The sequence below is a fragment of the Tachysurus vachellii genome, chromosome 25, assembly GCF_030014155.1.
Source record: "Tachysurus vachellii isolate PV-2020 chromosome 25, HZAU_Pvac_v1, whole genome shotgun sequence".
NCBI lineage: Eukaryota > Metazoa > Chordata > Actinopteri > Siluriformes > Bagridae > Tachysurus > Tachysurus vachellii.
In genome coordinates this window covers 11,706,006-11,731,577 of record NC_083484.1, presented here as the reverse complement: position 1 = coordinate 11,731,577, position 25,572 = coordinate 11,706,006, and the positions used below count along the sequence as shown (strand labels likewise).

Here is a 25,572-nt window from a genome sequence, read left to right as displayed (position 1 = left end):
CCATGTAAACATATACTGTCTAAAATCAGTATGTAGACAGCACAAATTCTAGGCATATGGTCAAGGTTTTTGACACAAATAAAAGGGGATAAACACCTTAATTTCATTCTGGTAATAACAGAGCCATGATATTTGTAGTAGCCTTTCATTAGTCTTGTCAAGATGTCTAGCTGCCTCCACCAAATCTGGTAGTTTTTGTCATGTACTATGGCTTTAAAGATGCAGATGACCAACTACATTCTCTCTGAGATACGCATGATGAGATCTTATGTGAAATTGAGGCTATGAAGAAGAAGAAGGGAAAAAAGTGAAATTAAAAACAGCTCAAGGGACATTGGATGTGTGTCAGAAATGACTAGATAACTTTAGCAAACTTTGTAGACTTCGTTTACTTCACAATGGATGGTATACAACTGGCAAGTAATAAATTTACACTTAAAGGTGGGGTCTCCGTTGCTTGAAAGCCAATGTTGACATTTGAAATCACCAAAACAAACACGCCCCTAACCAAAATGGGTCCCGCCCATGTATTGATAGCTCCGCCCACACATACAACGTAACCCAGGCAACTAATGGAAAGAAATGTGTCTATCATAGCTGAAGGGAAGAACAATACGATATCTAACAAAACGTAGCTGAAGGGAAGAACAATACGATATCTAACAAAACGTGAGATTTGCAGATAAACAAACAAGCAGAAATGACACCAAAGCATAATCATGCAAAGGACGGCATATATTAGTTCTGTGAAACAAAGCAAAACCAACGTTACTCACCTATCGAGAAGGAAAAAAGCAACCTCGGCATCTTAAGTAAAGTTGGCCACATATTCACAGATTGGAGTTTCCCGAGTCAATAACTCCTGAGCTAAACGCTGTTACTACACAAAACGCGGTTGTAGTTGCCTCTCTACATTACTACGATAGAAAAGAGGTGTTATTTGTGTAGTAACAGCATTTAGCTCAGGAGTTATTCATTCATTCATTCATTTTCTACCGCTTATCCGAACTACCTCGGGTCACGGGGAGCCTGTACCTATCTCAGGCGTCATCGGGCATCAAGGCAGGATACACCCTGGACGGAGTGCCAACCCATCGCAGGGCACACACACACTCATTCACTCACACAATCACACACTAGGGACAATTTTCCAGAGATGCCAATCAACCTACCATGCATGTCTTTGGACCGGGGGAGGAAACCGGAGTACCCGGAGGAAACCCCCGAGGCACGGGGAGAACATGCAAACTCCACACACACAAGGTGGAGGCGGGAATCGAACCCCGACCCTGGAGGTGTGAGGCGAACGTGCTAACCACTAAGCCACCGTGCCCCCCTGCTCAGGAGTTATTGACTCGGGAAACTCCAATCTGTGAATATGCGCCAACTTCCTGCTCCTTCAGTTCTCTCCAGCGCTGGAAAGCTGATCCTATATTAACACGTCCTACTTCTTGCCTTATCGTAAGCCTTTCTTCGCTTTCTTTCTTTGTTTTTATCCGCCATGTCAATGTTAAAACCGCTTTCTGCTAATGTCACACATGCACACTGAACACTCTCTCCGCCCATATTGACAAGACCCACCCCTTTCTGCTCATTGGCTACACGTTAGTTTTGTATTTGTTTTGTTTGTCGGCCTGACTCAGTTTTCTGAAGCATTTCTCAAACAACCTTTAACAACTCGTTCTTGCGATATCATGCTAACAACAAATCTTGGATGGACGGACATTCCGACAGACAGTGGGATAAATTGAAAAGTGTCTGAACTGATTAGTCGTGGAGGCATAAAAAAAAAATGGCAGATATGGTAATAATATACGGCTAAAGAGCTAGATAAGAACACTGATTTAGACTAGGGAAAAAAAAAAAAGAAGAAAATGATCATTAAACATAGCTACATCCCAAATGAATATTCTCTTGTAATTATAAGAGTTGGTGAGAATATTGATTGATCGATCAGGTACATGAAAATGGATCTCTACCCCATGGAAGAATAAGTCCGTCATAACTACAGATCCATCATAGTATTCAACAACAAAGTAATTAACCTGAAATGTCTTGTACTAAAGCATCCTCCAACTTCTAGCGAATTTATGACCCAAGCTACAAAAGGATATCTTTAATAGAATCTTTGATAGATTAGCACTTAATGGATTCCATTTATGAATGGAAATATGGAGTCTTGTTAACCCCCAAGAGTGAAGAAGGGAGAAAATTGCATTTGTCCATTCCACTCTGGCTGTAGTGAAGGAGTATCACAGCCATTTTGACAGCTGATATCTGATTACTGGTGAAACGGACCAGATTAGACTAATGCACAATTTGCTATCTGACGATTCGAGTAAAACCATTTAACATAATATTTACAGAAAGATCTTTACACAAATAAATCTCCAGAATAAAAAAAAGATCATTTTTGATTGTTTGTTAGAATTGAGCCACGTCTGTTTGGGGTTTCCCAGACAAATCAACCCATGGTTACTCAGAGCGACCACTTTTAATGTGTCCACATCAAAACAGTGGCACTGCTTTGTTAGTCATAGAGCTAATCAGTGACATCTTACTATCCAGTAACCCAAACTTTAGCTCTGAAAAGAGCTTTTAGCAAGCCACCTTCTAGCAGGAAACATAAGCAGTCAGCAAGTGAATGTTTTAAAACCTGATACAACACAAAGTGACATGGTTGACAGCATGAAAAAGCTCTGATCTTTCTGGCATACTCAACCTACCTCTCCCAGCTAGGCTTACTTGTTAACATTATCTCGGTTTCTATCTCATGTCACGCTCTGTATTCACTATGTCTGGCTCCACCCCAATCTTTTTTCAGCATAAGGATCCTCATAGCATGCACTTTTGAGCACCCGCTGTCAAGGATAGTATTTGCTCTTAAGAGGTGAATTTGGGCTTTTATATGTTACTAGACCCTTGGGTATTGATATGGATATAAGTACATGGTTTGGGTCAATGAATTTCAAGTTGTTACTAAGAGACTGCGCTTCTTATATAAGAAAAGATGAGGAGATGCCAGTTTGTGTGTAACTGATGCGCTATACGGAGAGATGATTAATGAGATGTCAGTCAGCACAATAGCCTTCAGGAGCCCTGGAGTCTGTATGAAGAACCTGAAACATGCCCCACACACTGGGAATGAAGCGATAATTTTACGCTTCCTGACCTCGCCTTTTAAGTTTGGGCGCATGTTTCTGAACCTAGCATCTTTTTCCCCCTGACAAGTTCTAAGCAGGTGCTGACTAAAGCTATTCATAGTGACAGAAAAGTGAGCTTGGATGAATCGCAGTACAGCATTCTCACACGATGCGTGATAGGTTGCTGAGATGTGCTCTGAGGAAGGAAGTGCAGGGCCAGAAGAGCACTACAGGAACTATCAAGGTCAACCAGCAGACAAAAGACATATCATACATCATACCATTTTAACACCAGTCTGTATCTTTAGCTGTGCCTCCTGCATCGGTCCCCTTTGTGCTGCTCTCACCTGTCTAGTCATGGACTCCACAGACCTCTGAATGTGTGCTGTGGCATCTAGCACCAGATCCTTGAAGTCCTGTAAAATGTGACCTCTATGGATCAGACTTGCTTGTACAGACCATCCCGCAGTTGCTTGATCAAACTGACATCAGGGGAATTTTGAGGTCAAGTCAACTTTTTAAACTCTTCATGAAGTCATGTACTGAAAACCATTCCTGAACAGTGTTTGCAGTGTAGCTGGGACCATTGTCCTGCTGAAAGAGGCCACTGCCATTAGGGATTTGTTTTTGCCTTAAAAGGAGTGTACTTTGTCTACAACAATGGTAGTAGTAATGGTACATGTCAAAGTAAAATCCACATGAGTGTCAGGACCCAAAATGTTACAGCAGAACATTTCCCAGAAAATCACAATGCTACTGGTGGTCCACCTCCCCCCCCCCCCCCCTTAGTTTACCCTTTGCCACGATTTCACTGATTGAGCCAATTTAGTATGATCTATCTGCCTTCATATTAACCAGCCACTCGACAGCTTGTACACATGTATGATTGTATGATTACTAAAAGTCAGGGCCTAAGCAGGAAAAAAATTGAGAGGAGGTAAATAGCACAGAAAAACAAACAAACAAACAAAAAAAAACAATAAGCATTACCCCCCCCCAAAAAAAGCAGTAGAGAAGGAAATGAGGGATGTGAACCTCATCGTGGCCGCTCTTCCAAGAGAAGATAGCATAAAACAACATGAGTGGAGAAACGGATGCCAACAGTGGCAGAACAAACATGAGAGAGCAACCTGGACTACATCTTTGTGTCCATTTCAGTTTCTGTGTGAGAGAGTTCAGATCTGGAGTTTGGTATAAACAGGAGGCCTCTGCATCAAGACACAAGGATCACATTACTCTTCATTATACGCAACTATATTTACCTTGCTGGCGTGTTAAAAAAAAGACCTATTCCATTACACACTGCCGTCAGTGTCTGTTCTCAGTGGGCATTCTTTCTCCCTTTCACACACGGTTTCATCTTTTTTTCAGGGCAGATCATACCTCTAGTGTCCAATGTTTGTGTGTGAGTGTGTGTAGGTCTCCTTGTGCCACTCGTGGGACCTCTCAGAGAGGTCAGCTGTGTATTCTCCGTTGCTTTTGTGTACGTAAATCAGATAAGAGTGGAACACAAACCCTATTAGAGGCTAAAAGCAGAGGCATAAAAACAGCAACGTGAGCTCCTGTCCGCAGGGAGACGGGCATAAAACCTGCATGGCCATTAAAGGCACCTCTCTCACCCACTCACACACACCTTCAACACTACACCCATCAGCAGTGAAACCAAGCATCCATCAGCATTAGAGCATAGACCATTAGGAGGCAGCTCCCTAAACCTGGCAAGGCACTCAACTCAAAAAGCCATTAGGAGCCATCTCGGACCTACACCTTTAACCTGAATATCAGGAAATGGTTGTGAAAATCTAATCCAGCAACTCAAACCCCATTTAATCTCCTACTATGAGAACTAGACATTTAATACATACGATACACATTTAAAGCAATTGCCTCTGATGCAATCTGAACATATGCTTCCTTTAATTTATGTTCAATACGTCCAGCAAGCAATTTCCTCTTTCAGTAAAAGGTTTTATCTACTGATATATATTCCTATAAATGCATAATTTATTAGTAAAAACATTAACAGCGCAACTTAACATCAGCATATTGGATGGACCACATGGTGCCTCAATCAGACCAGTTTCAACTTCTTAAAAAACCTGGAATCAGTTTTTAAAATTTCATTGAGTTTGGCAGCAGTGGAACTCGATGTAGTCTTCTGCTATTGTTGACCATCTGCATCACTGCATTTTGAGATGCTTTTCTAACCAACGCTGACTTGAAGAGTGACTACTTGGGTTACTGCAGCCATCCTCGTAAGCTTGAACCTGACCGTTCTCCTCTGACATTTTGTCTGCCTTCAGAACGGCCACTCAGACTGCTACGCAAGTCTGAAGATTTCCGAAATGCTCAATTCCATCTTGCACCAACATTTCTGAAGCAAAGTTTCAGAGATCCTTTCTGGTTTGATGTGAACTTTGCAGATGTATGGAGAACAATTAACTAAGCAATCCAAGCAAATACTTTCCTGTCAATTATGGATCATTGTGATTCATCATGTATACGTCACCAACTAAACAATGACTAAGTAAGGCAGAGTAAAACGATGGGTTTTAATTCTAGAGTTAGTGTCAAGCCTAAAAGTCAGAAGCGATCGCTTTAGCGTTCACATCTGGCTGTAAGCAGCGTTCAAGAAGAATCCAACCTAATTAGTCTATCAGCCTTAGGGTGGGTTGAGGGGAGGTTGGGGGTGACGGCTAACGGCTCTGTTTAGGGCAAGACTGAGAGCATTTCCGTGTCTCGCAAAGATCAGCCGAGTGACCCTGGAAGTGTCTCTGGGGATAAAATAAGCCAGATGGCTATGAGGTTACACAGCTCTGGGGGAAACAGGTCAGCCTTCATAATGCCAAAACCCTTACATAGCTCACAGAGGGCTAGGTTTAGCTTAGCTCTTCTGGCCCTGTACTTCCTTCCTCAGAGCACATCTCATAAGATGGACTATACAAGCGGTGTGGAAAAGTTCCATGCTACGTGACTAATCAAAATTGAAGAGAAATCTATTAGACTGGTCGGACAGAAGACGCTGTCATAAATTCATAATTCAGTGGTGATCATCTCTGAGGTACAGCATGATGTGGAGGCCACATGTGACTTTAAGGCCAGTCCATTACAGCTGCTGCCACACTGGACTATGGAAAAGACATACAAGCATAACGTCGCTGTCAGGCGGAATCCTCATATCTCCAAAACCGTTATTTTTCAGGAAATTAAAAAAACGCCGTACCTTATCTGCAGTGCAGTTCCGCGTTGCAGTGGATTGTCTTGCGCTAAATTCCTGTCCTCAGACGAGCACCAGAACTAGCGGGGGTCAATATTTTTTTTTCTTTGAGCCCAGTGTTTTGAAGACATTTACCTCAGAAGACGTGTTGATTCGTTGCGACTCTTCTTGAGGAGAAATATGCCGCGAAGCTCTCCCGCGGAGTGAGGAAGAGGTGGACAGTTGAAGTGTCCAATGGAGTTATGAGGTTTGCGCTCAAGCTATTTTCAAGACTTTAGATTGGTAAATAACTTGTAAAAATAACAGACCCACGTGGGGACTGACCAATAGCATCGATATGTGGAAAAAATATGAAATTGACCAAATTTGGACATACGAGGTTTCCGCTCGACAGCGACGACAAGCTAATGTCCTGCTATCACTACAACTACTATATTAACACTAAAATCACAGTCACAAGGAACAAGTTGCTCATACTTTGCCTCGTGTGTGTGTGTTTGTGTAGCACATGTAACTGCTGTCTCTTTTGGGCATGTGCTGTCCAGCATTTTCTGCTGCTTTTTTACGCACGCACGCACACTGGATGAAGTTACTGTACTGACTGTAAAAGGCTCTGAGTGCTAGGCAGTGATTAATATTTGCTTTTGGGCCTCGTTATTTTTAAGTTCTGTACTCTCATGTTTTTCTTGCCTCATGCTCATTAGGGAATCGAAAGCAACATCAATCACTGTAAAACAAAACTGCTTTGCAACAAAATTTATTCAAAAAAGCCATATATTAAAAATAAATAAATAAATATGGAAAAATGAAATGAAATGAATACAAATCAGGAAATACAAGGGTCGAAACTGTACCAGTGAGAAGAAGCGGGGAAAATGTGCATACACTGTTAATCAATGCTCTTATTCCAGTTTGCTGTTGGGCGGACAACAATTTTTTACTTTGTAAAGAAACTGCTGTCTCTTTTTTTGAATTATTAAGACATGCTAACCCACTGAAAAGGTGTTGAAAAGGAAGCGGACATCCAATAACATCTCACGAAAATGAAAGGCAACACCCCATTTAATCACACTTGGACCGACGCTGTGTAAATGAGTCTGTGCATCGTTTATGTTGTTGTTCATAGCATAAATCAGTGTGAATTGTGAAATATATAGAACAATTCTTGTGAAAGCCGTATTCAGGTTACTTCATGCTATTAAACACAAATATACCCACATCCATAACCACACACATTTCAGAACAGGTGCTAGAATGATAACGATAAGTAAGACACAGCAGTGTGTTTGTAAAGAAGGAAGACTGCGCTATCCATACAACCAGTTCTCACATCAGTCAACAGGTCCTTCATCTAATACATTGCTATTAGACCAATTCTCATTCACACACGCTGACTTTCTTCATTACAAACACTTCATAAATCCTTTCGCCCTGTCTGTTGGGTGTGCCAAACCCTACGGCATGCTGAAAAACCGGCAGCCAAAACCCATCACACTGGATGCCTTATAAGTCTAAAAGCTTTCTCGATCTCATTAGATCCACAATCCCTCCCTTATCTTTCCCCCCACCCTTTTCTCTTAAAAATGTGTACAACATTAAATCTATTACAAAGCACATTCTTGTGTTTTTGAGCTTTTTACTGTATAAGAAGAAAGAGAGATCATTTCTGTCTACCAGACTCAGAAAGAGGGAATTAGAGAATGGATGACATGTGAGTGGGATGAAGGAATCTCATATATCAAACACAACATCTCATGTGTGCATGTACACCAGTAAGCGAGTGATCAAGAACACGAGAGTGCAAGTGGAAGATTTCCAGCAACTCACCTTCGTGAAAAACACAGAGAGATGGGTCTCACTGCCAAGGATCCATATAGGGAACTTTGGAGATTTGAGACATGATCCAACCTGAGAAAAAAGGAGTAGAGGGGAAAAAAAGAAAAGAAGGAATAGTGTGACTGCCAAAATAGTTGTGTTTTTTTTTTTTAAAGCAAGACACAGATCTACTGTACAGATGTAGTTGGGATTGAACCTTATAATAATACGTTATAGAGATTAAAACAGGTCATTCACTTTTGTTTGATAGCTTGAGGAAAACTTCCTAGGATTTTGTTGCATTGAAACCACAGGTGGGCATTTTAAGTGGGATTGTGATTGTTGATGTCCGTGGGCAGACGTGCACTCTAGTTGAGACTCATTATGAGTGATGAGTGTTGCAGCTGAAGCTGAGGAACTGACCAAAGTTCACACACCATCCTGAAAACCCCTCTGCATTTAGTAACACTTCATTACATCCTTAATATAAAATGACGACTGCTTTAATTTGACAATTTTCCAGATTGTACATTTACAATGATCTGTTTAGCATACACTTTCATCCAAATGGTATATCATATAAACATATTTTGAGCCATTAACACACACTGATTGACACACAACACCAATACCACCATCACATATACCCAAACATCTCACGCCTCAATGAAGCAAAGCAACCAACAGCATTTTATTTCATAATGGAGTGTGCATAAACGTCCAAGCCACTCTGATGTACTGAACTTTATTAAGCTGCGTTTCACAGCTTAAAAATAAAACAAGCTCTAAAAGGAAGGAAATACCTGGCTTTGCAGTCTGTCTGAGCACCAACAGAAAACATACCCACCGTCTGGTGACATCCATGAGTCACAACAGCCGTGTTTATAATTCACAGATTGTCTTCCCTCTAAATAAATAAAATCTAATTGCAGAAAAATTGTTTGTGGGCACCCAAAACTTGGCAAACTAAAATATCCAGAGAAATGTTTACATGTAATCCAAACCAAATGTACGTGCAGATAATGCTGCAACAAGGTAGTTACAGTGAGGTCCAGTAACCTTCGTTACGCCATAATTGGAAATAAAAGATAACAGCATCAACCTATAACCTTAAACACAAACAAGTTCTGGGCTGCACAAACCTAACCGAGCGTCTTCTTCCCTTTTTTTTTCTTTTCCACTGGAGTCAGCATTTTGAGAGCAACAGAGAAATGACATACGAGACATGCCTGTTCTGCTGAATAATCATGTTTATGGTGGGTTTTCCAAACGTCTCAGGCTGAAATCCAACCGTGTACTCAAACATTACTCTGCTGATGGAGCTCCTTCATCACTCCTCAGGTAGGCAGTTACCCCAGTTTAGGTTACATGCATGCTTCATAAAACACCGTATTAAGAACCGAATGAATATTGTAACGGGGGCTCAGATGCTCCTAAATATGAGGTGAGACATTCCTGCTGACGTCCACTACAAACACGAAGAGAGCAGATCCTGAAGCACTACTCAGTTAGGTGCCATTCCAAATAAACCGACTCCTTAATTAGCGCTCTGCATTCAGCTTTTTACTTCTCTTCTCAGGTTAAAACAATACGCTGTGCTGAATTTGGACTCCAGAAATGTTTTCTATTACGGTATGAAATATTGGTGTAGAACATGCTTGATAAAGCACATGGCTGCTCTGGAGAACTGAAGATTATATATATATATATATATATATATATATATATATATATATATATATATATATATATATATATATATATATATATATATATATATATATATATATATATATATATTATATAGACTGAAGATTATTAGAAAATGGTACTTTCTCAGGACTACCTTTCTTTGTCGTTGAGGTGGAACCATTAAAAGGGACACATTGTACCATGAAAGCTGCCTGTGGTCTACCTTAAATTAGCTTTTTTTTTTAGTGATTCAATCTGTGGTCAACTTCCTGATCAGTAGCACAAATCCTCTGAGCCAACACATTTATAAACACTGGACCGAATTCGACAGCAATTCTAATATTCGCTTCTGTCAGTGAAACAACGTTGTTTGACAGATGGACATGGAGAATGTTTATTATAGTTTTCAGAGTTTCTGCCAATCCGTTCCAAAAAGCTTTTCCATCAGTAAAATAAAATACATCTTGATTTCATGCCTCTCACTGCGATTTGATCTCTTTACTTCATCTCGAGTCGTTTAGAATATCTCAAAGCCAAACATTATAAAAGAATTTTATAGCATAAAGTCTACTGTTAACAATAAAATAAACAAGTTTTCAATTGACCTGAAAGTCCTGCATTTGGTTTTCTCGTTATTTGTCCGTTATTTTTTTTCCCCAAACCCTGTAAATTGAACACTGTGCGAAAGAACCTGGTAAATTTAGATAAATTTGTGTTGTCTTACGGAACACGAGCTCTCCGTTTTGACCAAAAATCTTGAAGTGCATGTCTGTAACAGCGTGGACAGACTGATGTGTGTGGCTCATTAAAATCCAGTGTGATCGCTGAGGCACACTGTTTTGCTGTGGTTGGAAGTCACTGTAGTTGGCCGAGGTTTGAATAGTTGAGGGTTTGACTAGAGAGCTGTAGAAGCAGGGCAACAGTGCAACCACTAAACTGTCAACATTCTGAATGGAGAAACAGTTACATTTAGTGAGTAGTAAGTAGTTTAAAGTTTGCCCAGGCTGAAGATTATTTTTGGAGTTTGGGGTCAGGTCAAATCTTGCACAAGTCAATAGAAAATTATTTAAAACCTTAACATTAGATTTAACATTAGATACCCGAGATAGAGATTAGATATCAGAATAGTTATGAGATTTTTTTATTAATGGAGCAATAGTGTTTTTGAAGTTTGTTGAATTTTTGCTTTTCACACAAATAGCTCTATCATTTTCACGTATATTTTTTAAGGTTCCCACGATCTGCACGATAGAAAGGATTTATAAACATTGTGTATTATTAGTGCAAGCATGTTAGACCTCAAGTTACTAAGCCCTGTGTACATAACACATTCTACACCATACACCAAATCAGGTGTTTTCGTACCTTACAATATCGTAGCGATTCCATTAGTGTGAGAAAGCCAACAGTAGTCTGTTCATGGATCCCATGAAGCTCTGTAGGCAAAGAGAAAAAACAAAACGGTCGGTATAATTATGTCTAAAAGGGCCTATTAACCTATTACTATAAACTGATTTGGAACAACTGATTTATAAACAAGAAATTCAGTTTACTGTTATTGAAGAGAGAGAAATCATTTGGAGGCTCAGAAACTTAAACCTTATAAAACCCACAATGTTGTACTACCACCTAGTGGAAGGGTTTCAAGCATAAACAAATGATGGCATTGATGAGGAGTTTTTCAGAAGCAAAGATTTTCTTACTCATTCCTGAGCATTCCCTGTCTCCATCCCAAACGTTTGACACGGCATGTCCCGTGATCAGCAGGTTGATCAGGCTTTGACTACAGAGTGGGAGAGAAAAGAGGACCACTGCTTTAATCATCATAGTATACAACTAATAAAGTTAAAAAATCAGTTCATCAGTTTCCCTCGTTATTATCAGAGGGAAATTAAATTTTTCTGTCACTAAAAGGCAAAAACAAACAGCAGAAAGACAGAAGTTTAACCCTACAGTATGTGGTGATCTAGCCCATATGCCTCAAGGTTCAAGTGTTGTGCTTTCTGAGATGGTTTTCCACTCAAATTTGAGTTGCCCTAGCACAGCTCAATCCAGTCTGGCCTGTTTCCTCTGACCTCTCATCAACAAGGTGCATTCAACCCCACAATTTCTGTAGACAGTTCTGAAAACTGTTATACATCTGATCACCTTTAGCACCTAATAGCACTTTATTAATAACTAAGCCAGAAGAACTTAGTAAATATTTGCCTGTGATTTGTTTTTTACAGTGAAGAGTAAGATTTTTTTATTTTGTTCTTTTCCTTCTGCCCCCTAGTGGACATATCACTCATTGCAAACAATTAAGGTGATTGCTGTAAGAAAAAAAAAAATAAATAAAATAATAATAATAATAATAATAATAATAATGGCCTTTATTATTACATATACATTCAAGCACAGTGAAATTCTTTCTTCACATATCCCAACATTGGAAATTGGGGTCAGAGCCCAGGGACAGCCATGATACGGTGCCCCTGGAGCAGAACGGGTCAAGGGCCTTGCTCAAGGGCCCAACAGTGGCAGTCTGGCAGTAATGGTGCTTGAACCCCAATCCCCCGGTCAACAAACCAGAGCCTTAACCACTTGAGCCACCACTGCCCTAAAAGCTCTGACTCCTTGCATTTTCATACCTGCCATGGCCGTACACAGGGTCAATAAGTGGCTCTGAAGTGTCCTCAATTTCATTTTTTATATTCTCAATACCCTGTAGTTAAAAAAAAATAACACAGAATGAGTACATACACACTTGCGCACACACAAACTGGTGACAGATTACAAATTAACTGAGCAAAGTCCTACCTTTGTAAGTATTACTGAATACAGGAAGAGCAAGACTCCAAATTTATTCCTCCAAGTGTCGTACAGTGAGAGTATTAACTCCTTTAGCTCTGCAACAGTCTTTAGTGTTCTTTTACTATGAACAATAAAAAAACAAAACAAAAAAAAAAAACAGATTAATAAAATTAGTGACACACCTTAAACGTGAATACACATAAAGGCTATACATTTTTTTTAATCTGCCATTGATTCAAGAGAAACAAGCAGACACGATGCCTGGAAATGTCAGACCACATCTGACATTGATCCACATTTGAACTACTGCTTTATTATTTACTGTAAGAAATAAAACGGAAAAATTAGTGGTTGTGCCTTAATATAAAATAGTCAACAATTTACAACATATATTTTATATAAATAAAATAAAAACAAAATAGTTCCATTTTTATCTCTTTGTAGCTCTATTTAACATTACAGAGTGTCTGTGAAACAAACGTGTTAATTATAAGATTAAACACGCAAGTTGTTCAGGGTGGATTTTTCTCGTAAGTATATAACGTTTGCTGTTTGGGTTTTTAGTAGAGTTAACAGTGTGCACTTACTGTACCATGCTGTGAAACCGCTCAAAGCCAAGCTCCTCAACAGCCAAAGCAGCTACATACACAAAACACAGCAAAAACACAAACACTTTCAAATATATAAAGAATTATATTAGAGAGGAAGATAACTTGGATAACGAGGTGCACAGAACACAAGCACATTAGGATTTAGAATTTCAGACCATGTTTCTTCCTACTGGCTTTAAATATGAAATAATATTTCTAATTCTTAGGTGTGAAACATAAAATTAATTTTCAAATTAGGTAATTTTATTAAATTGTGCCTTTGTCTGCCTCAATCCCAATTCCCTCCCCACCCCAGAGTAAGCAGATCCCAGCGTTTTTTATAGTATTTATTAGTCAATGTAACCATGATACCAAAACATGGCTGGTCTGAAGTCTGCACAATGTGAGGAAGAGCAACATTTCAGCTCCAAATTAAAGTGGCATGCTGAAATCCTACATATCTGAAAACAGTTCCTCTAAACTCTCAGCTGTTGACATGTGTTAAATGGTATCAGGTCCCTCAGTGACCTCCTGTTTTCTAAGAAGTGGGTAAAAGCTCTAAGGACATGTTAGGGATCCGTTCTTCTCGAATGTTACATGTATTTACAATGACACTGTACTGTACACAAATAAACAATGTGGCAGGTTTCTGATATTTTAAACATATGTTGTGAGACCAAATCATTTGTGATACAGAACCTGATAGAACAATCAAAAATATTAAAGCGACTCTCACTTGGTTGCTGCTGTGTCTGTGTGTTCTGACTGGATTCTGGTTCTGTGTGGTCTTCAGTGATGTCCCTGTTCTCGTCTGTGGATTTGGAGGGAGCCCACGTGGCCAAGCAGAAGTTGTGGGTCTTGCCAATGCAGGCAGACACCAGAATCTCAGTAAATGTTGAGCACAGGGCTAAGCGCTGCTCTTCCTCTAAACAGAGAAATCGTCTTCATCAGAGTACCAGATTTAACACCAAGGAGTAAAGACTTTTAGGTTGAGCTACACGATTACATAATAATGCTACAATTAAGTGATACTTGAATGGCGCTTATAACAAAAGAAATGATCACAAAGCAGGTTTAAAGGAATCCAGGTCTAAATTTAGGTCTAGATTAGGCCTATGAAAATGAAATGAATATGAAAAGAATAGCAAGATCATGATAAAATGTGTCATAGCAGTCATCAGCTCTGATACTAAGAAGCAGATTTGACGTTTAAAATCTTCATAAAGAATTTTTAAAATCATAAAATGTTTTTATTCGTAAAAGACGTACGTCTGAAAATGATTCAGGAAACTGCTCAAATGAATTTCTTTGCACATACCAGAGATATTTCTCCAGTTTGAGCTCTCCAGGTTGAACAGGATGTTCTTCAGCAGGAAAGCCTAAAAGTAAAAGACAAACCCACATTTAAGAAATTTCTATGTGGAAAGACATACATAAACATAAACAAACATAACTGATGGAAAGTATGATTGGTTATCGACTATGGCCTTTTACACCCACTGGAATAAACTGGTGTGATCAAAAACAAGTACAAGGTCACATGGAGTTTATTAGACAGCGTTGTTGCTGTTTACTACACCAAAGAAAGCCTTTCCTTAATGTTTGAGGGCTCTAAATTTAGCTATAAATTCAGGTAAAACAACTGGGGATGAAACATTTTTGTTGGTCAGAATGCCATTCATAGTTTAGAATCTGGAGGTGAACAAAGCTGAATTTCAGGTATACTTAAATTTATTTCCATCTTAGTCTCATTTTAGCCTAGAAGAACTGAAGCTGTGCTCTCCTAAGTGGCACGTTAACTAGAATGTGCGTGTTTGCACAGTGACTAGTCCATTAGCAGCTGGAGAGGAGAGTGCATTTATTGTTTGATGTAAAATATTACTCATGGATGATATGTGCTTTCCTGAACAAGTCCAGGTTTCATGCGACCATGTAGTACGGCATGTGTAAACTTTGCTCTCTAGCAGAACCGCATAACATAATACGTGAGGTGACATTAACGACAATCCAATGGAGTCAGCTTTTTAAAGTTTGTCATCATTAAATAGAATCGAGCGCAGGTGCTTAACGGGCAGTTAGGTGACTTTTTCCCCCTAACTGACATCATAATTGTGGACCCTGGAACCACGATTATTTTTTTATAAATCGTTTTGAAGACACTTTTACTCGTTACCAGTAAAACACGGCCTGGGATAACCCTTCTCATGGTGGTATATTGAAATTTTCTATTAAAAGAACACCTATAAAACTGCTCATTTGTGCACTTATCCAATCGGATAATCATGTGGCATGAGCAGAATGCATACACAGGTCAAGCAGATACAGGTCAAGTGCTTTAGATGATCTTCACCCAAACATCAGAATGGGGAAAAACTGTGATCTCAGTGGTTTTGACCATGGCGTGTCCTGTTTGAGTCTTCACACAAGGTGCCCAGTGAGTGGCAGAAACACCTTGATGATAGAAAAGAATGGGAATTTTACACGTACTCTTAAAACTGAGAGAAGAAGAAGAAGAAAAACAAACAAACAAAAAACCCTGATGAGCTCAAAGGCAATTTAGAAATCAGGTTTCACTTCTGTCAGTAAAAAACAGGAAGCTGAGGCCATAGCTGTAAAACTAGCCGAATGAGGAATGGAAAGCCAGAAGACCAAACAAAGTTTGATGTAAACATTCAGGATTTTGTTGCTTCCTTGACTGATTGAATAACAGCATAAATAAGTAGGTGTACCTAATAGTTTTTTCAGTAAGTGTAGACCGATAGGATTTCATAAACTTTTGTCTGTATCCCTCCAAAACCTATTTTATAAAAACATGTATTTGAGAGCCATTTTTATTTGTCAGAATTCAGCCATAGTAAACACCACACCTTATTTTATTTAGGTAATAATCTAACAATGTTCCTCAAGATTCTAAAGTCACCTAATGCTTTGAATTGATTCAGATAAAGAGTAAAACCACCACTGACACCTAGATCAAGTGGCACTTACATACTTTACAGATGTTCACGTCATCATTCATTCATTCATCTTCTACCGCTTATCTGAACTACCTCGGGTCACGGGGAGCCTGTGCCTATCTCAGGCGTCATTGGGCATCAAGGCAGGATACACCCTGGACGGAGTGCCAACCCATCGCAGGGCACACACACACACACTCTCATTCACTCACGCAATAACACACTAGGGACAATTTTCCTGTGTTATCTAATTTTCCACATGAATGTTATCTAATTTCCCACAACTATACAAATAATGACCCTGTTTATAGAAACAAAAACATATTCATTTCCATTACACTATCAAATATGTTATATTTATTAACCTGTACAGGTGCAATCACAGCGCATGGTCCACCTTCAAACTGCTCCAGGGCACTGTGCTCGGTCTCACTGAAGACAAAACCTGCGGGAAAGAAAAAGATTTCTTCTTCAAACCCATTTACAATCCAACCCCAACAGACACACTCATGGAAATAAAATCCAATCACACTTGACATACACTGTGTATACTAAGTAAGTGAACAGATTTTCACAGAATCATACAAATGCAACATTTAAAGAAATCGTTGCACACTGTTTTTGAATTTCTGAGTGTCGTGGGATGGTTTTATACTCACTGCAATTGCGTTACACTTTACTGTGTTGACATACGTGCACTGAGCACTTTACTAGAAACGTAATACTAATATTGTGTAGGAAACCCTTTGCTCTCAGCCTCAATTCTTCATGACATGGATTTCTTAATGTGTTAGAAACGTTTTATTGAAACCCTGGTCCACGGTGACATGATTGCACGCTGAGAATTGCTGCAGATTTGTAAACTGCACATTCGTGCATTCCAAATTTGTCCAGTTTGAGATGACTTCTGATTTGCGACATGGCACACGTCCGTGCTGAAAGTAGCCGTTAGTTGATGGGTCTGTTATAGTCGTAATGGGATGCACGTAGTCAACAAAAATATTCAGATAGGCTGTCGGATTCAAACGATGCTCAAGGGCCCAGGGTGTAGTAATAAAGGATTTCCCCACACCATTACACCACCACCGTGCTGAACTGTTGACTTAAGGAAGGTCAGGTAAATGGAGTCAATCTGTTATTGACAAATTCTGACCTCGAACGTTGCAGTAGAAATCAGCGTTCATGAGGGGAGGTTTTTCCAACATTTAGCTAAAACATTTTGGAAAGCTTGTGTCATGTCTGTTCCTGGTTTTCACTGACAAGTGTTGGATCTGACTCAGTCTTAATCTGATATTCTTTCCTACTCACCATGACTGCAAAAGACTGGTTATTTGAGTAACTGCAAAAACGACTGTGTTGTGCAAAGTGAAAAGTTTCTGGAATACTCAAAACAGCAAATCTGACATCACTGAGGTCAAATTTTCGCTTATTTTGATGCTTGACATACTGTAAATTGACGCTACATGATTTTATGCACTGCATTTCTGCTGCCTGAATAAATGAGCAGGTTGCTATTTATAACAGTGGCCCACGTGCGACACGTGATTCCTTCACACACGACGTGTTAAACTCACGTGTTATTTCAACAGGACGACGAAACACTTGTTAATGCTATACGAATCCGCTTACCTTGTGTCCACCTGCGAAACAGAGACGCAGACACGCCGTTGTTGCTCGCCTGTTTGCCCCACACCAGCTCCAAAACGTCTCGGTTTAAATCCGACATTTTATTTCTCCTTCTTTTTTGCTCTTGCAGCTTTAAAACGCGCGTGAGCCCCGCACGCGCTTTGAGCTAATTTAGTTAGCTTACAATCACCTCAGGAAACTCATTCATTAACGATTAGCTGTTTGCAGCTAACGACAGGTTTTGACATTAGATATGCAGGTTGTGATGATAATCCGATGTCACACGAGTCTCTGCACCATAAATATCACAAAATTAATAAAAAAAAAAAAGTCTGTTACCTAACAAGCTAGATTGCTAAATACAATAGCTACAGCTGTTAACGTTACTATGTAGTTAGCTTCATGCTAAACTAATCATTCATCGTTAAACCCACCCATAACAGACAGCGGTAACGAATATAGCGTTGGTGTAGACAAATAAATCGATTTAGATATGATATAGTCCAAGGTTATGGTCAGAAATACTCCAAGTTGTTGTGTCAGTCATTTTTATCTTCTACGTCCATTCGGTTTATTTACTACGCGACTTGATTACGTCACTTTATGAATGATTGGTGCAAATCCAGAACGTTCCGATGACGTAGCGTGCACGCGCGCTCATTGGCCCGTTCAAAAGTTATGCTCGCGCTTAGGGGTGTGTGTGTGTGTGTGTGTGTGTGTGTGTGTGTGTGTGTGTGTGTGTGTGTTAGGGGCTTGGGAGGGGGGAATTGCCATGTTGAGGAAAATGCAGCGGAACATGTGTGACATAAGGATTTTCAGTGTAGTATACAGTACATGTACAGTATATCACCAAAAGTTGGTAGACTCATGACTTTAGATGGTAGACTCTTCTTCACCACAGCAAATTAACTTCATGTACACTTCCAGCATTTGGCAGACACCCTTATCCAGAACAAGTTACATTTACCTCATTTTTATACAGCTGAGCAATTGAGGTTTAAGGGCCTTGCTCAGGGGCCCAACAGTGGCAGCTTGGTGGACCTAGGATCAAACTTACAACCATCTGATTGGAAGCCCAACATCTTAACCATTAGACTACCACATGTCCTCTTTCAACACATCCATATATCTCCTCTTTGGCCTTCCTCTTTACCTCTTACCTGGAAGCTCCATTTCCAACATCCTTCTACCAGTATAACCATCTCCCTCCTCTGTACATGTCCAAACCATCTCAATCTAACCTCTCTGACCTTGTCCCCAAAACAGCCAACCTGAGCTGTCCCTCTGATGTGCTCGTTCCTAATCCTGTCCATCCTCGTCACTCCTAAAGAGAACCTCACCATCCTCATCTCTGCTACCTCCATCTCTGCCTCATGTCTTTTCCTCACTGCTACAGTCTCTAACCCATGTCGTTTACACTGTCTTTTACACCTTTCCTTTGATTCTTGCTGGCACTCTTCTGTCACACAACACTCCTGACACTTTTCTCCACTCGCTCCAACCCGCCTGCACTCGCCTCTTCACCTCTTTTCCCTGTCACACTGGATGATTGACCCCAAATACTTAAACCATTGCACCTTCTTTACCTCAGCCCCCTGTAACCTCACTGTTCTACACTCTCATTCAATCACATGAATTCTGTATTAATACGACTGACTTTCATTCCTCTTCTTTCCAGAGAAGACCTCCACTTTTCCAGGTATTCCTCCACCTCCTCTCTACTCTCACTACAGATCACAATGTCATTCGTAAACATCCTTGATGTAGCCCCACCTCCACCTTGAACTCCTTCGTCTGACCTACAGCACATTTCACTGCTGTCGTACTGCTCTCATACATATCCTGAACTACTCTGACGTACTTCTCTTCCACTACTGACATCCTCATACAGTACCAAAGCTCCTCTCTCGGCACCCTGTCATACACTTTCTCCAAATCCACAAAGACGCAGTGCAGCTCTTTCTGACCATCTCTGTACTTCCCATTTCATGACTACCATGCTGTAACATTACAAATAACAGCCTCCATTCTCCTGAGGAAGGATTTCCACTAGATTTTATGAGGGGCATTGTCATGATAAAATGGACTCTAGTTCAAGTGAAAACTTTAATGTTACAGAATACAAAGACTTTGTGGCAACAGTCTGGCGAAGACCTACATACAGTATGTCTGTGATAGTCAGGTGTACACATACTTTTGGCTATATGTTGTATGTGGCAACAAAGGCCTTCTAATTTTTTTTTTTAGCATAGACATCTTAAAAAAATCAGACTTCCAAAAATGATTTGGATTGTAAATAAATAACTGTCTAATTGTCCTGTATAAGTCACCATTCAGACTTCTGAAATGGGGCATGAAGCCTTTATTATCGCCACATATACATTACAGCACAGTGGAATTCTTTTCCTCACATATTGCAATTGAGGGGGTTGGGGACGGAGCACTGGGGCAGCTATGATACAGAACCACTGCAGCAGAGTGGGTTAAAGGCCTTGCTCAAGGGCCCAACTGTTGCTGCTTGGGCCTGTGTATGGCTAGACAGGTGTAATAATGCAAGGAGTCAGATCTTTTCAGGCAGCGGTGGCTCAAGTGCTTAAGGCTCTGGGTTGCTGATTGGAGGATGGGGGTTCAAGCCCCAGCACTGCCAAGCTGCCAATGTTCAAGGACCTTGAGCAAGGACCATAACCCTTTAATAAAACCACTTGAGCCACTACTGTTACGGGAAGAGTATTTTCTGAAGTAGTCTGAAAGAAAACCTACCCATCATCTCTGTCATTTACAGTTGCTATGCCTTGCCTTATATATGTGTGCCATGACAGATCCATCTGTCTTGTGGGAGACATTGTTCATGATCTGCAAAAGTATTGCCATAATCTACTCCTGAAACTCTAATTGATGTAAGTCCATGTCCAATGGTCAGCATTTCTGGTAATGGTCACGACAAATTCAAAGCTTACTCTGGAAACACTGAACGAGGCAGGATACATATCCTTGATGTTGGGCCAATCTATCTCAGGTCACCATGCACAAACATTTATAAACTCATTCTCACCTGTTGTGCCTCAACATCTAGTGTCTACCTGCATCCTGTTTATCATCAGTAAAGATGAACTGGAGATGTCAAAGAACAAAACACACACAGAGAAGTTTAATGCTTCCTTGGTGTAAAGTAGACTGTCATGTACAATGCTACAGAAACACCAAGAGATGGCGACATCCTCTAAGAAACCAATATAGCATCCCTGCACCGCTCTCTTGTCTGAAACAATATGAAGTGTTTAAGTTATATGTAAAGCAACCAACATGTCAATATGATGTTATTTACAGCTGTTTCAAGGCAATGTAATGTACCAAGTGCTAAAATATGATGTAATTCAATACTCTGCCGTTCAACTTTAATTCTTCTATGTAGTATTAAATCTCATAAATTACCAGTGCAGCGCATTTATGAGCAAGACATGAGAGAGCGTTGCAGAGAGGTGGAGGGAGGGGGGGGGGGGTAACAAGAGAATGATAGAAAGGGTTAGACAGAAGTAAATGGCAAAAGTTGTGGAATAATAGTGAGAAAAAAATAATAACAAAGAGAGAAACAGAGAGGTTAAGAGAGAAGAATATAGAATGGGGTTAAGAGGGAAGGATCCAGATAGAAGGAAGTAGAGAGCGGGATGGTGAGAGACAAGTGAGGAGCTGTAAAGAAAGAGAGATGGAGAGACACGAGAAGAAAAAAGCGGAATGGAGAGAAGGGAAGAAATAGAGGAGCGGAGATAGAAAGCGGTGGAGAAAATGTTGTGGAGGGATAGAGAGAAAGGAGTGGACAGGAGAGGGGGTGGGAAGAGGGAGTGGGCCAGAGATGGATCGGTGCTTTTCACAGGACATTAGGTAACCACATAACGCTGCAACAGCAGTGGCCTTGAGCTCTTAAAAAGGAGACCTTCAGTAACCTGCACTGTATCAATCATTCTCACTGCCCTTACAACCTCCACTCTCTGGGCCAGGTGGAAGAAAGTGGGGAGGCGCAGTGCAAAACAAATGAGGCCCATCAACACGGACCATGGCCATCAGGGGGCCCCCAAGGAGCACAGATCTCAGTCACACACAATGCAACATCATCAAGAAGTTATTAGAACACAAGCAAGTGAATGTAAAGTCACAGAATCTGTGGACAGTTTAGAAATGCTATTTGTGTTTGGATCTTTTATATAACCACTCAGAAACAGGAGTGGAAAATTGTGTACTAAGTGTACTTGAATATCGTGTATAATAAATGAAACAAAATAATTGTACTTAGTTACTATTATTACTATAAGTATTATTTTGATTTTATTTATACATAAATAAAATTATTATTATTATTTAACTTACCACCACACTGCAGCGGTGGCCCAGGCATCTTCAAGCGGTGGCCCAGCCAAGTTCATCTTGTACACACACACACACACACACTTTATACTCCTACCAAACAAGTCAGCTTTGAAAGTTCACATCTGTTTGTCGGAAGAGATGGGAAGCCATTTCACAGGATGTGTGGTGTATTGTTTTGTGGCTGAACTGTTATTGCTTGTAGATTACTGTTCCTTTTCTCAATAATAGTGCAGGGCAGAAAACTCACTTGTTACAAAGGTGGTATTTGAGGACAATGTTTAAAGTCACTGAGCTTTTCAGTACAACCCATTTTACTGACAGTGGGTGTCTTTGAAGATTGCATGACTATGTGCTTGATTTTATGCACCTGTTAGCAATGAATGTAAACGAAGCCCTCGAACAAAATAATTAGGACAGGTATTTACCAACAGTGTTCGAGAGAACTGGGAGAGTTCACCAATTCTAGGGCAATAAAATTGTTAGCATTATAATTTTTAAAAGAGAAGGTCAGCTGTGCTCTGAATCTTTCTCTCTCTCTCTCTCTCTCTCTCTCTCTCTCTCTCTCTCACACACACACACACACACACACACAGACACACACACTCAGGTAGCCTATCGATCATGCCCATTGCTCTGTATACAGAAGGCAATGAGACAATGAAAGAAGCCTCCAGAGAGCCTTAATTGGTCCAACTGATTCCAGGTTGGTCACATGACAAATGCACAGGTTTGCAGTTACACCAGAGAGCATTCTTAGTCTTAAATCAATATGGACAGCAAAAAAAGGGCAGAAAAGGTCAAATAAATAAAGAGAAAAATGTTAGTGGAAGATGCAAATAAATGTGGCAAATTTCCACAAGCCCTAAGTGCGAGTTGTGGACTACACACGTACAGTAATTGAAAGAAAAGAAAATCTGTATCCCGAAAAGCGACGTATCCCAATGCTGAAAAACTTTCCAGGATAATGTTGACATAACATGAAATAAATTCACCAACTTTAAATACTGAAGGGTAGCCTAGGTGAATTATACAGAAAATCATCAGTCACTTTTTTCTGCTTTTGCCAGAATTCAGCCACAGGGTCATCCCATGGGTTTTCCCAGACCACCACACACACACACACACACACACACACACACCTTCTATGTTAAGTTAAAGTGAACACTTTAAGAGATAAAAAAAAAATATGGACAAAGTGTTCCTTCTTTGCAATGAGCTTGCTGGACTAGTCTTAAAATGAACTAGTAAAAAGTCAGCAATGCTCTTCAATTAATTTTTTTTTGATGTTCGAATGCTTGCAGCCATCACTGCAACAAACCCAGTGTGTTCCTCCATTCAGATTCAGCCATTGATCTGGTTTCATAATGAAAATGGTCTCCGGGACCGTATCGACTTTCTGTCTCGCTGTCAATTCACATTACATTTTATTCGTTCTGCAATGTGGGCTTCTAAGAGTCCTCTGGATTCACAGGTCTAATAGAATCAATGTAGAACAGTGATTATAAGAAAGGCAGAATGCTGGATTCCGGATATTGAGTCTGGTTTATTATAGGATTATCTATATTGACGGTGTAATTTAGACCCAGACTAGGATGAATCTGTTTCCGTGCCTTAACCTTGTATCAGTAAGGACACCAGGCTTGAACAGTACCTCTTACTGATCTCAGTTCAAGTAAGCATTGATGTTAAATGTAATAGCAAACAATTATTTGTGAGGGTTAATAAACTAGGGTCTGTAAATCATTTCAGTAATAACACAGTCCCACAGTCTTACAGTATGCTTTTTAGGTTAGGGTTTGTAGCTTTCCTGCTAGAGTTGATGATTCATTGAACCAATGAGGTGAGCATCATCACTACAGTTATGTACATGTTACATTTGGAATGTTCGTGCTCATTCCACCACCTCGGTGCCCGAACAGAAGAGTCTTGATGTTTACCTACCTCGTTACCTGAGAGATGGTGGGACCATTTGAGCAGTGCTAGTAGAGCAGAGAGAGCATGGTGCAGTGCGAGGAGTAATAAGAGCTTTGAGGTAAGAGGGAGCTGGTCCATTTTTGGCTTTGTTGCCAAGAATCAGTGTTTTAAATCTCATGCAAGCAGCTACTGGAAGCCAGTAGATGGGGAAAGCAGTGGGGTGGTGTCTGAGATCTAAGGCAGGTTAAAAAGTTTTGCATTTTGGATCATTTGCAGAGGATGAATTGGATTCAGAGGTGGACCTGCTAGCAGTGAGTTGCAATCCATTATCTTGAACCCGAGCAGCCTGTGTGGACAAAAATGGTAAAATCCTTCCGATGTTGATTACCCCATGGTTGCGAGCAGTGGCTGAAGCTGAGAGCAGAGAGTTGTGCAGGGATATCACAAGATCCTGGCCTGGGGAAGAATCACTTGAGATGACCAGCTATTTATTTTGCGATTGAGTTTGAATTTAAGATTGAGTTTCAGCTGATGAGCCATCATCCATGATGATATGCTCGCAAGACATGCTGAGATCTGAGCAGAAGCCGTGATATCTAAGGAAGGGAAGGAGAAGATAAGTTGGGTGTCGTCAGCAGTAGTAAGTGAACCCATGTGAGGATAGAACTTTGCCAAAAGAGTGAAAATGGAGGATTAAAAAAGAGAGGACCAAGTACTTAGCCTTGTGGGACACCAGTGGGGAATCCCACCAATGTTACCTGACATGAGTGACCTTCCAGTTAGGATGTAAACCATTCCTATGTTGCTCCACAAATACAAAAACCACTGAGGGTAGATAAGAGGGTCTTGTGGTTGACTGTGTCATTTGCTTTTTCAGTGACAGCAAAAGGGCAGTCTCTGTGGAATGTGCCACTTTGAATCTTGGCGTCTGTTCTATGAGAGATGGACAGACAGCTGATTATAAAAAAATGTGTTCAAGAAAGGGGAGAAGTGATACCTGTCTGTAGTTGCTGATGACTGATGTATCCAGAACTGGGTTCTTCAGGATGGCAATACCCCTTGCTCCCTTAAAGATAGTTGGTACATTGCCAGATGCTATCAATCCACTGATGATTGTGGTGATGAAGGGCAGGCTGTTTTGCAAGATGGTGGAAGAGATTGGATAAAGTGGGCAGGTGGTAGGATTGCAAGACAGGATGACTTGTAGAAGCTCTTCTTCTGCTATGGTTGCGAGATGTGACAATGAAGGAGTAGGAGAATCCTGGCTGTGTAACGTAGGTGTAGTCGGGGCAGACATACTTCTGCTATTTTTATAGAACTCCTTTATGTGAGTCTATATGAGTATTTTTTGTGTTTTATATTATTTTTCCACTAATACACCAAATGTGCAAATAATCTTTTTATTTTTTGTTCAGAATCATTCAGTAACATCAACCTCATGCTGTAATATAGCTTTATAACTG

General features: G+C 40.2%; 1 protein-coding gene across 1 annotated transcript in view; it reads right to left on the bottom strand.

Moving 5' to 3' along the window:
• The window catches only part of mindy3 (MINDY lysine 48 deubiquitinase 3), a 42,087-nt gene extending 23,666 nt beyond the window's left edge, over window positions 1-18,421 (bottom strand). The window contains exons 1-11 of the mRNA XM_060861819.1: window positions 18,268-18,421; window positions 17,837-18,124; window positions 16,573-16,652; window positions 14,569-14,629; window positions 13,987-14,175; window positions 13,248-13,299; window positions 12,667-12,781; window positions 12,498-12,571; window positions 11,571-11,650; window positions 11,233-11,303; window positions 8,188-8,268 (exon numbers count right to left, since the gene is read on the bottom strand). Of these exons, the coding sequence (XP_060717802.1) occupies window positions 8,188-8,268; window positions 11,233-11,303; window positions 11,571-11,650; window positions 12,498-12,571; window positions 12,667-12,781; window positions 13,248-13,299; window positions 13,987-14,175; window positions 14,569-14,629; window positions 16,573-16,652; window positions 17,837-17,933 (900 nt within the window). The 5' untranslated portion in view covers window positions 17,934-18,124; window positions 18,268-18,421. The remainder of the gene's footprint in view (window positions 1-8,187; window positions 8,269-11,232; window positions 11,304-11,570; window positions 11,651-12,497; window positions 12,572-12,666; window positions 12,782-13,247; window positions 13,300-13,986; window positions 14,176-14,568; window positions 14,630-16,572; window positions 16,653-17,836; window positions 18,125-18,267) is intronic.
• Between the last annotated feature and the right edge of the window lie 7,151 nt (window positions 18,422-25,572).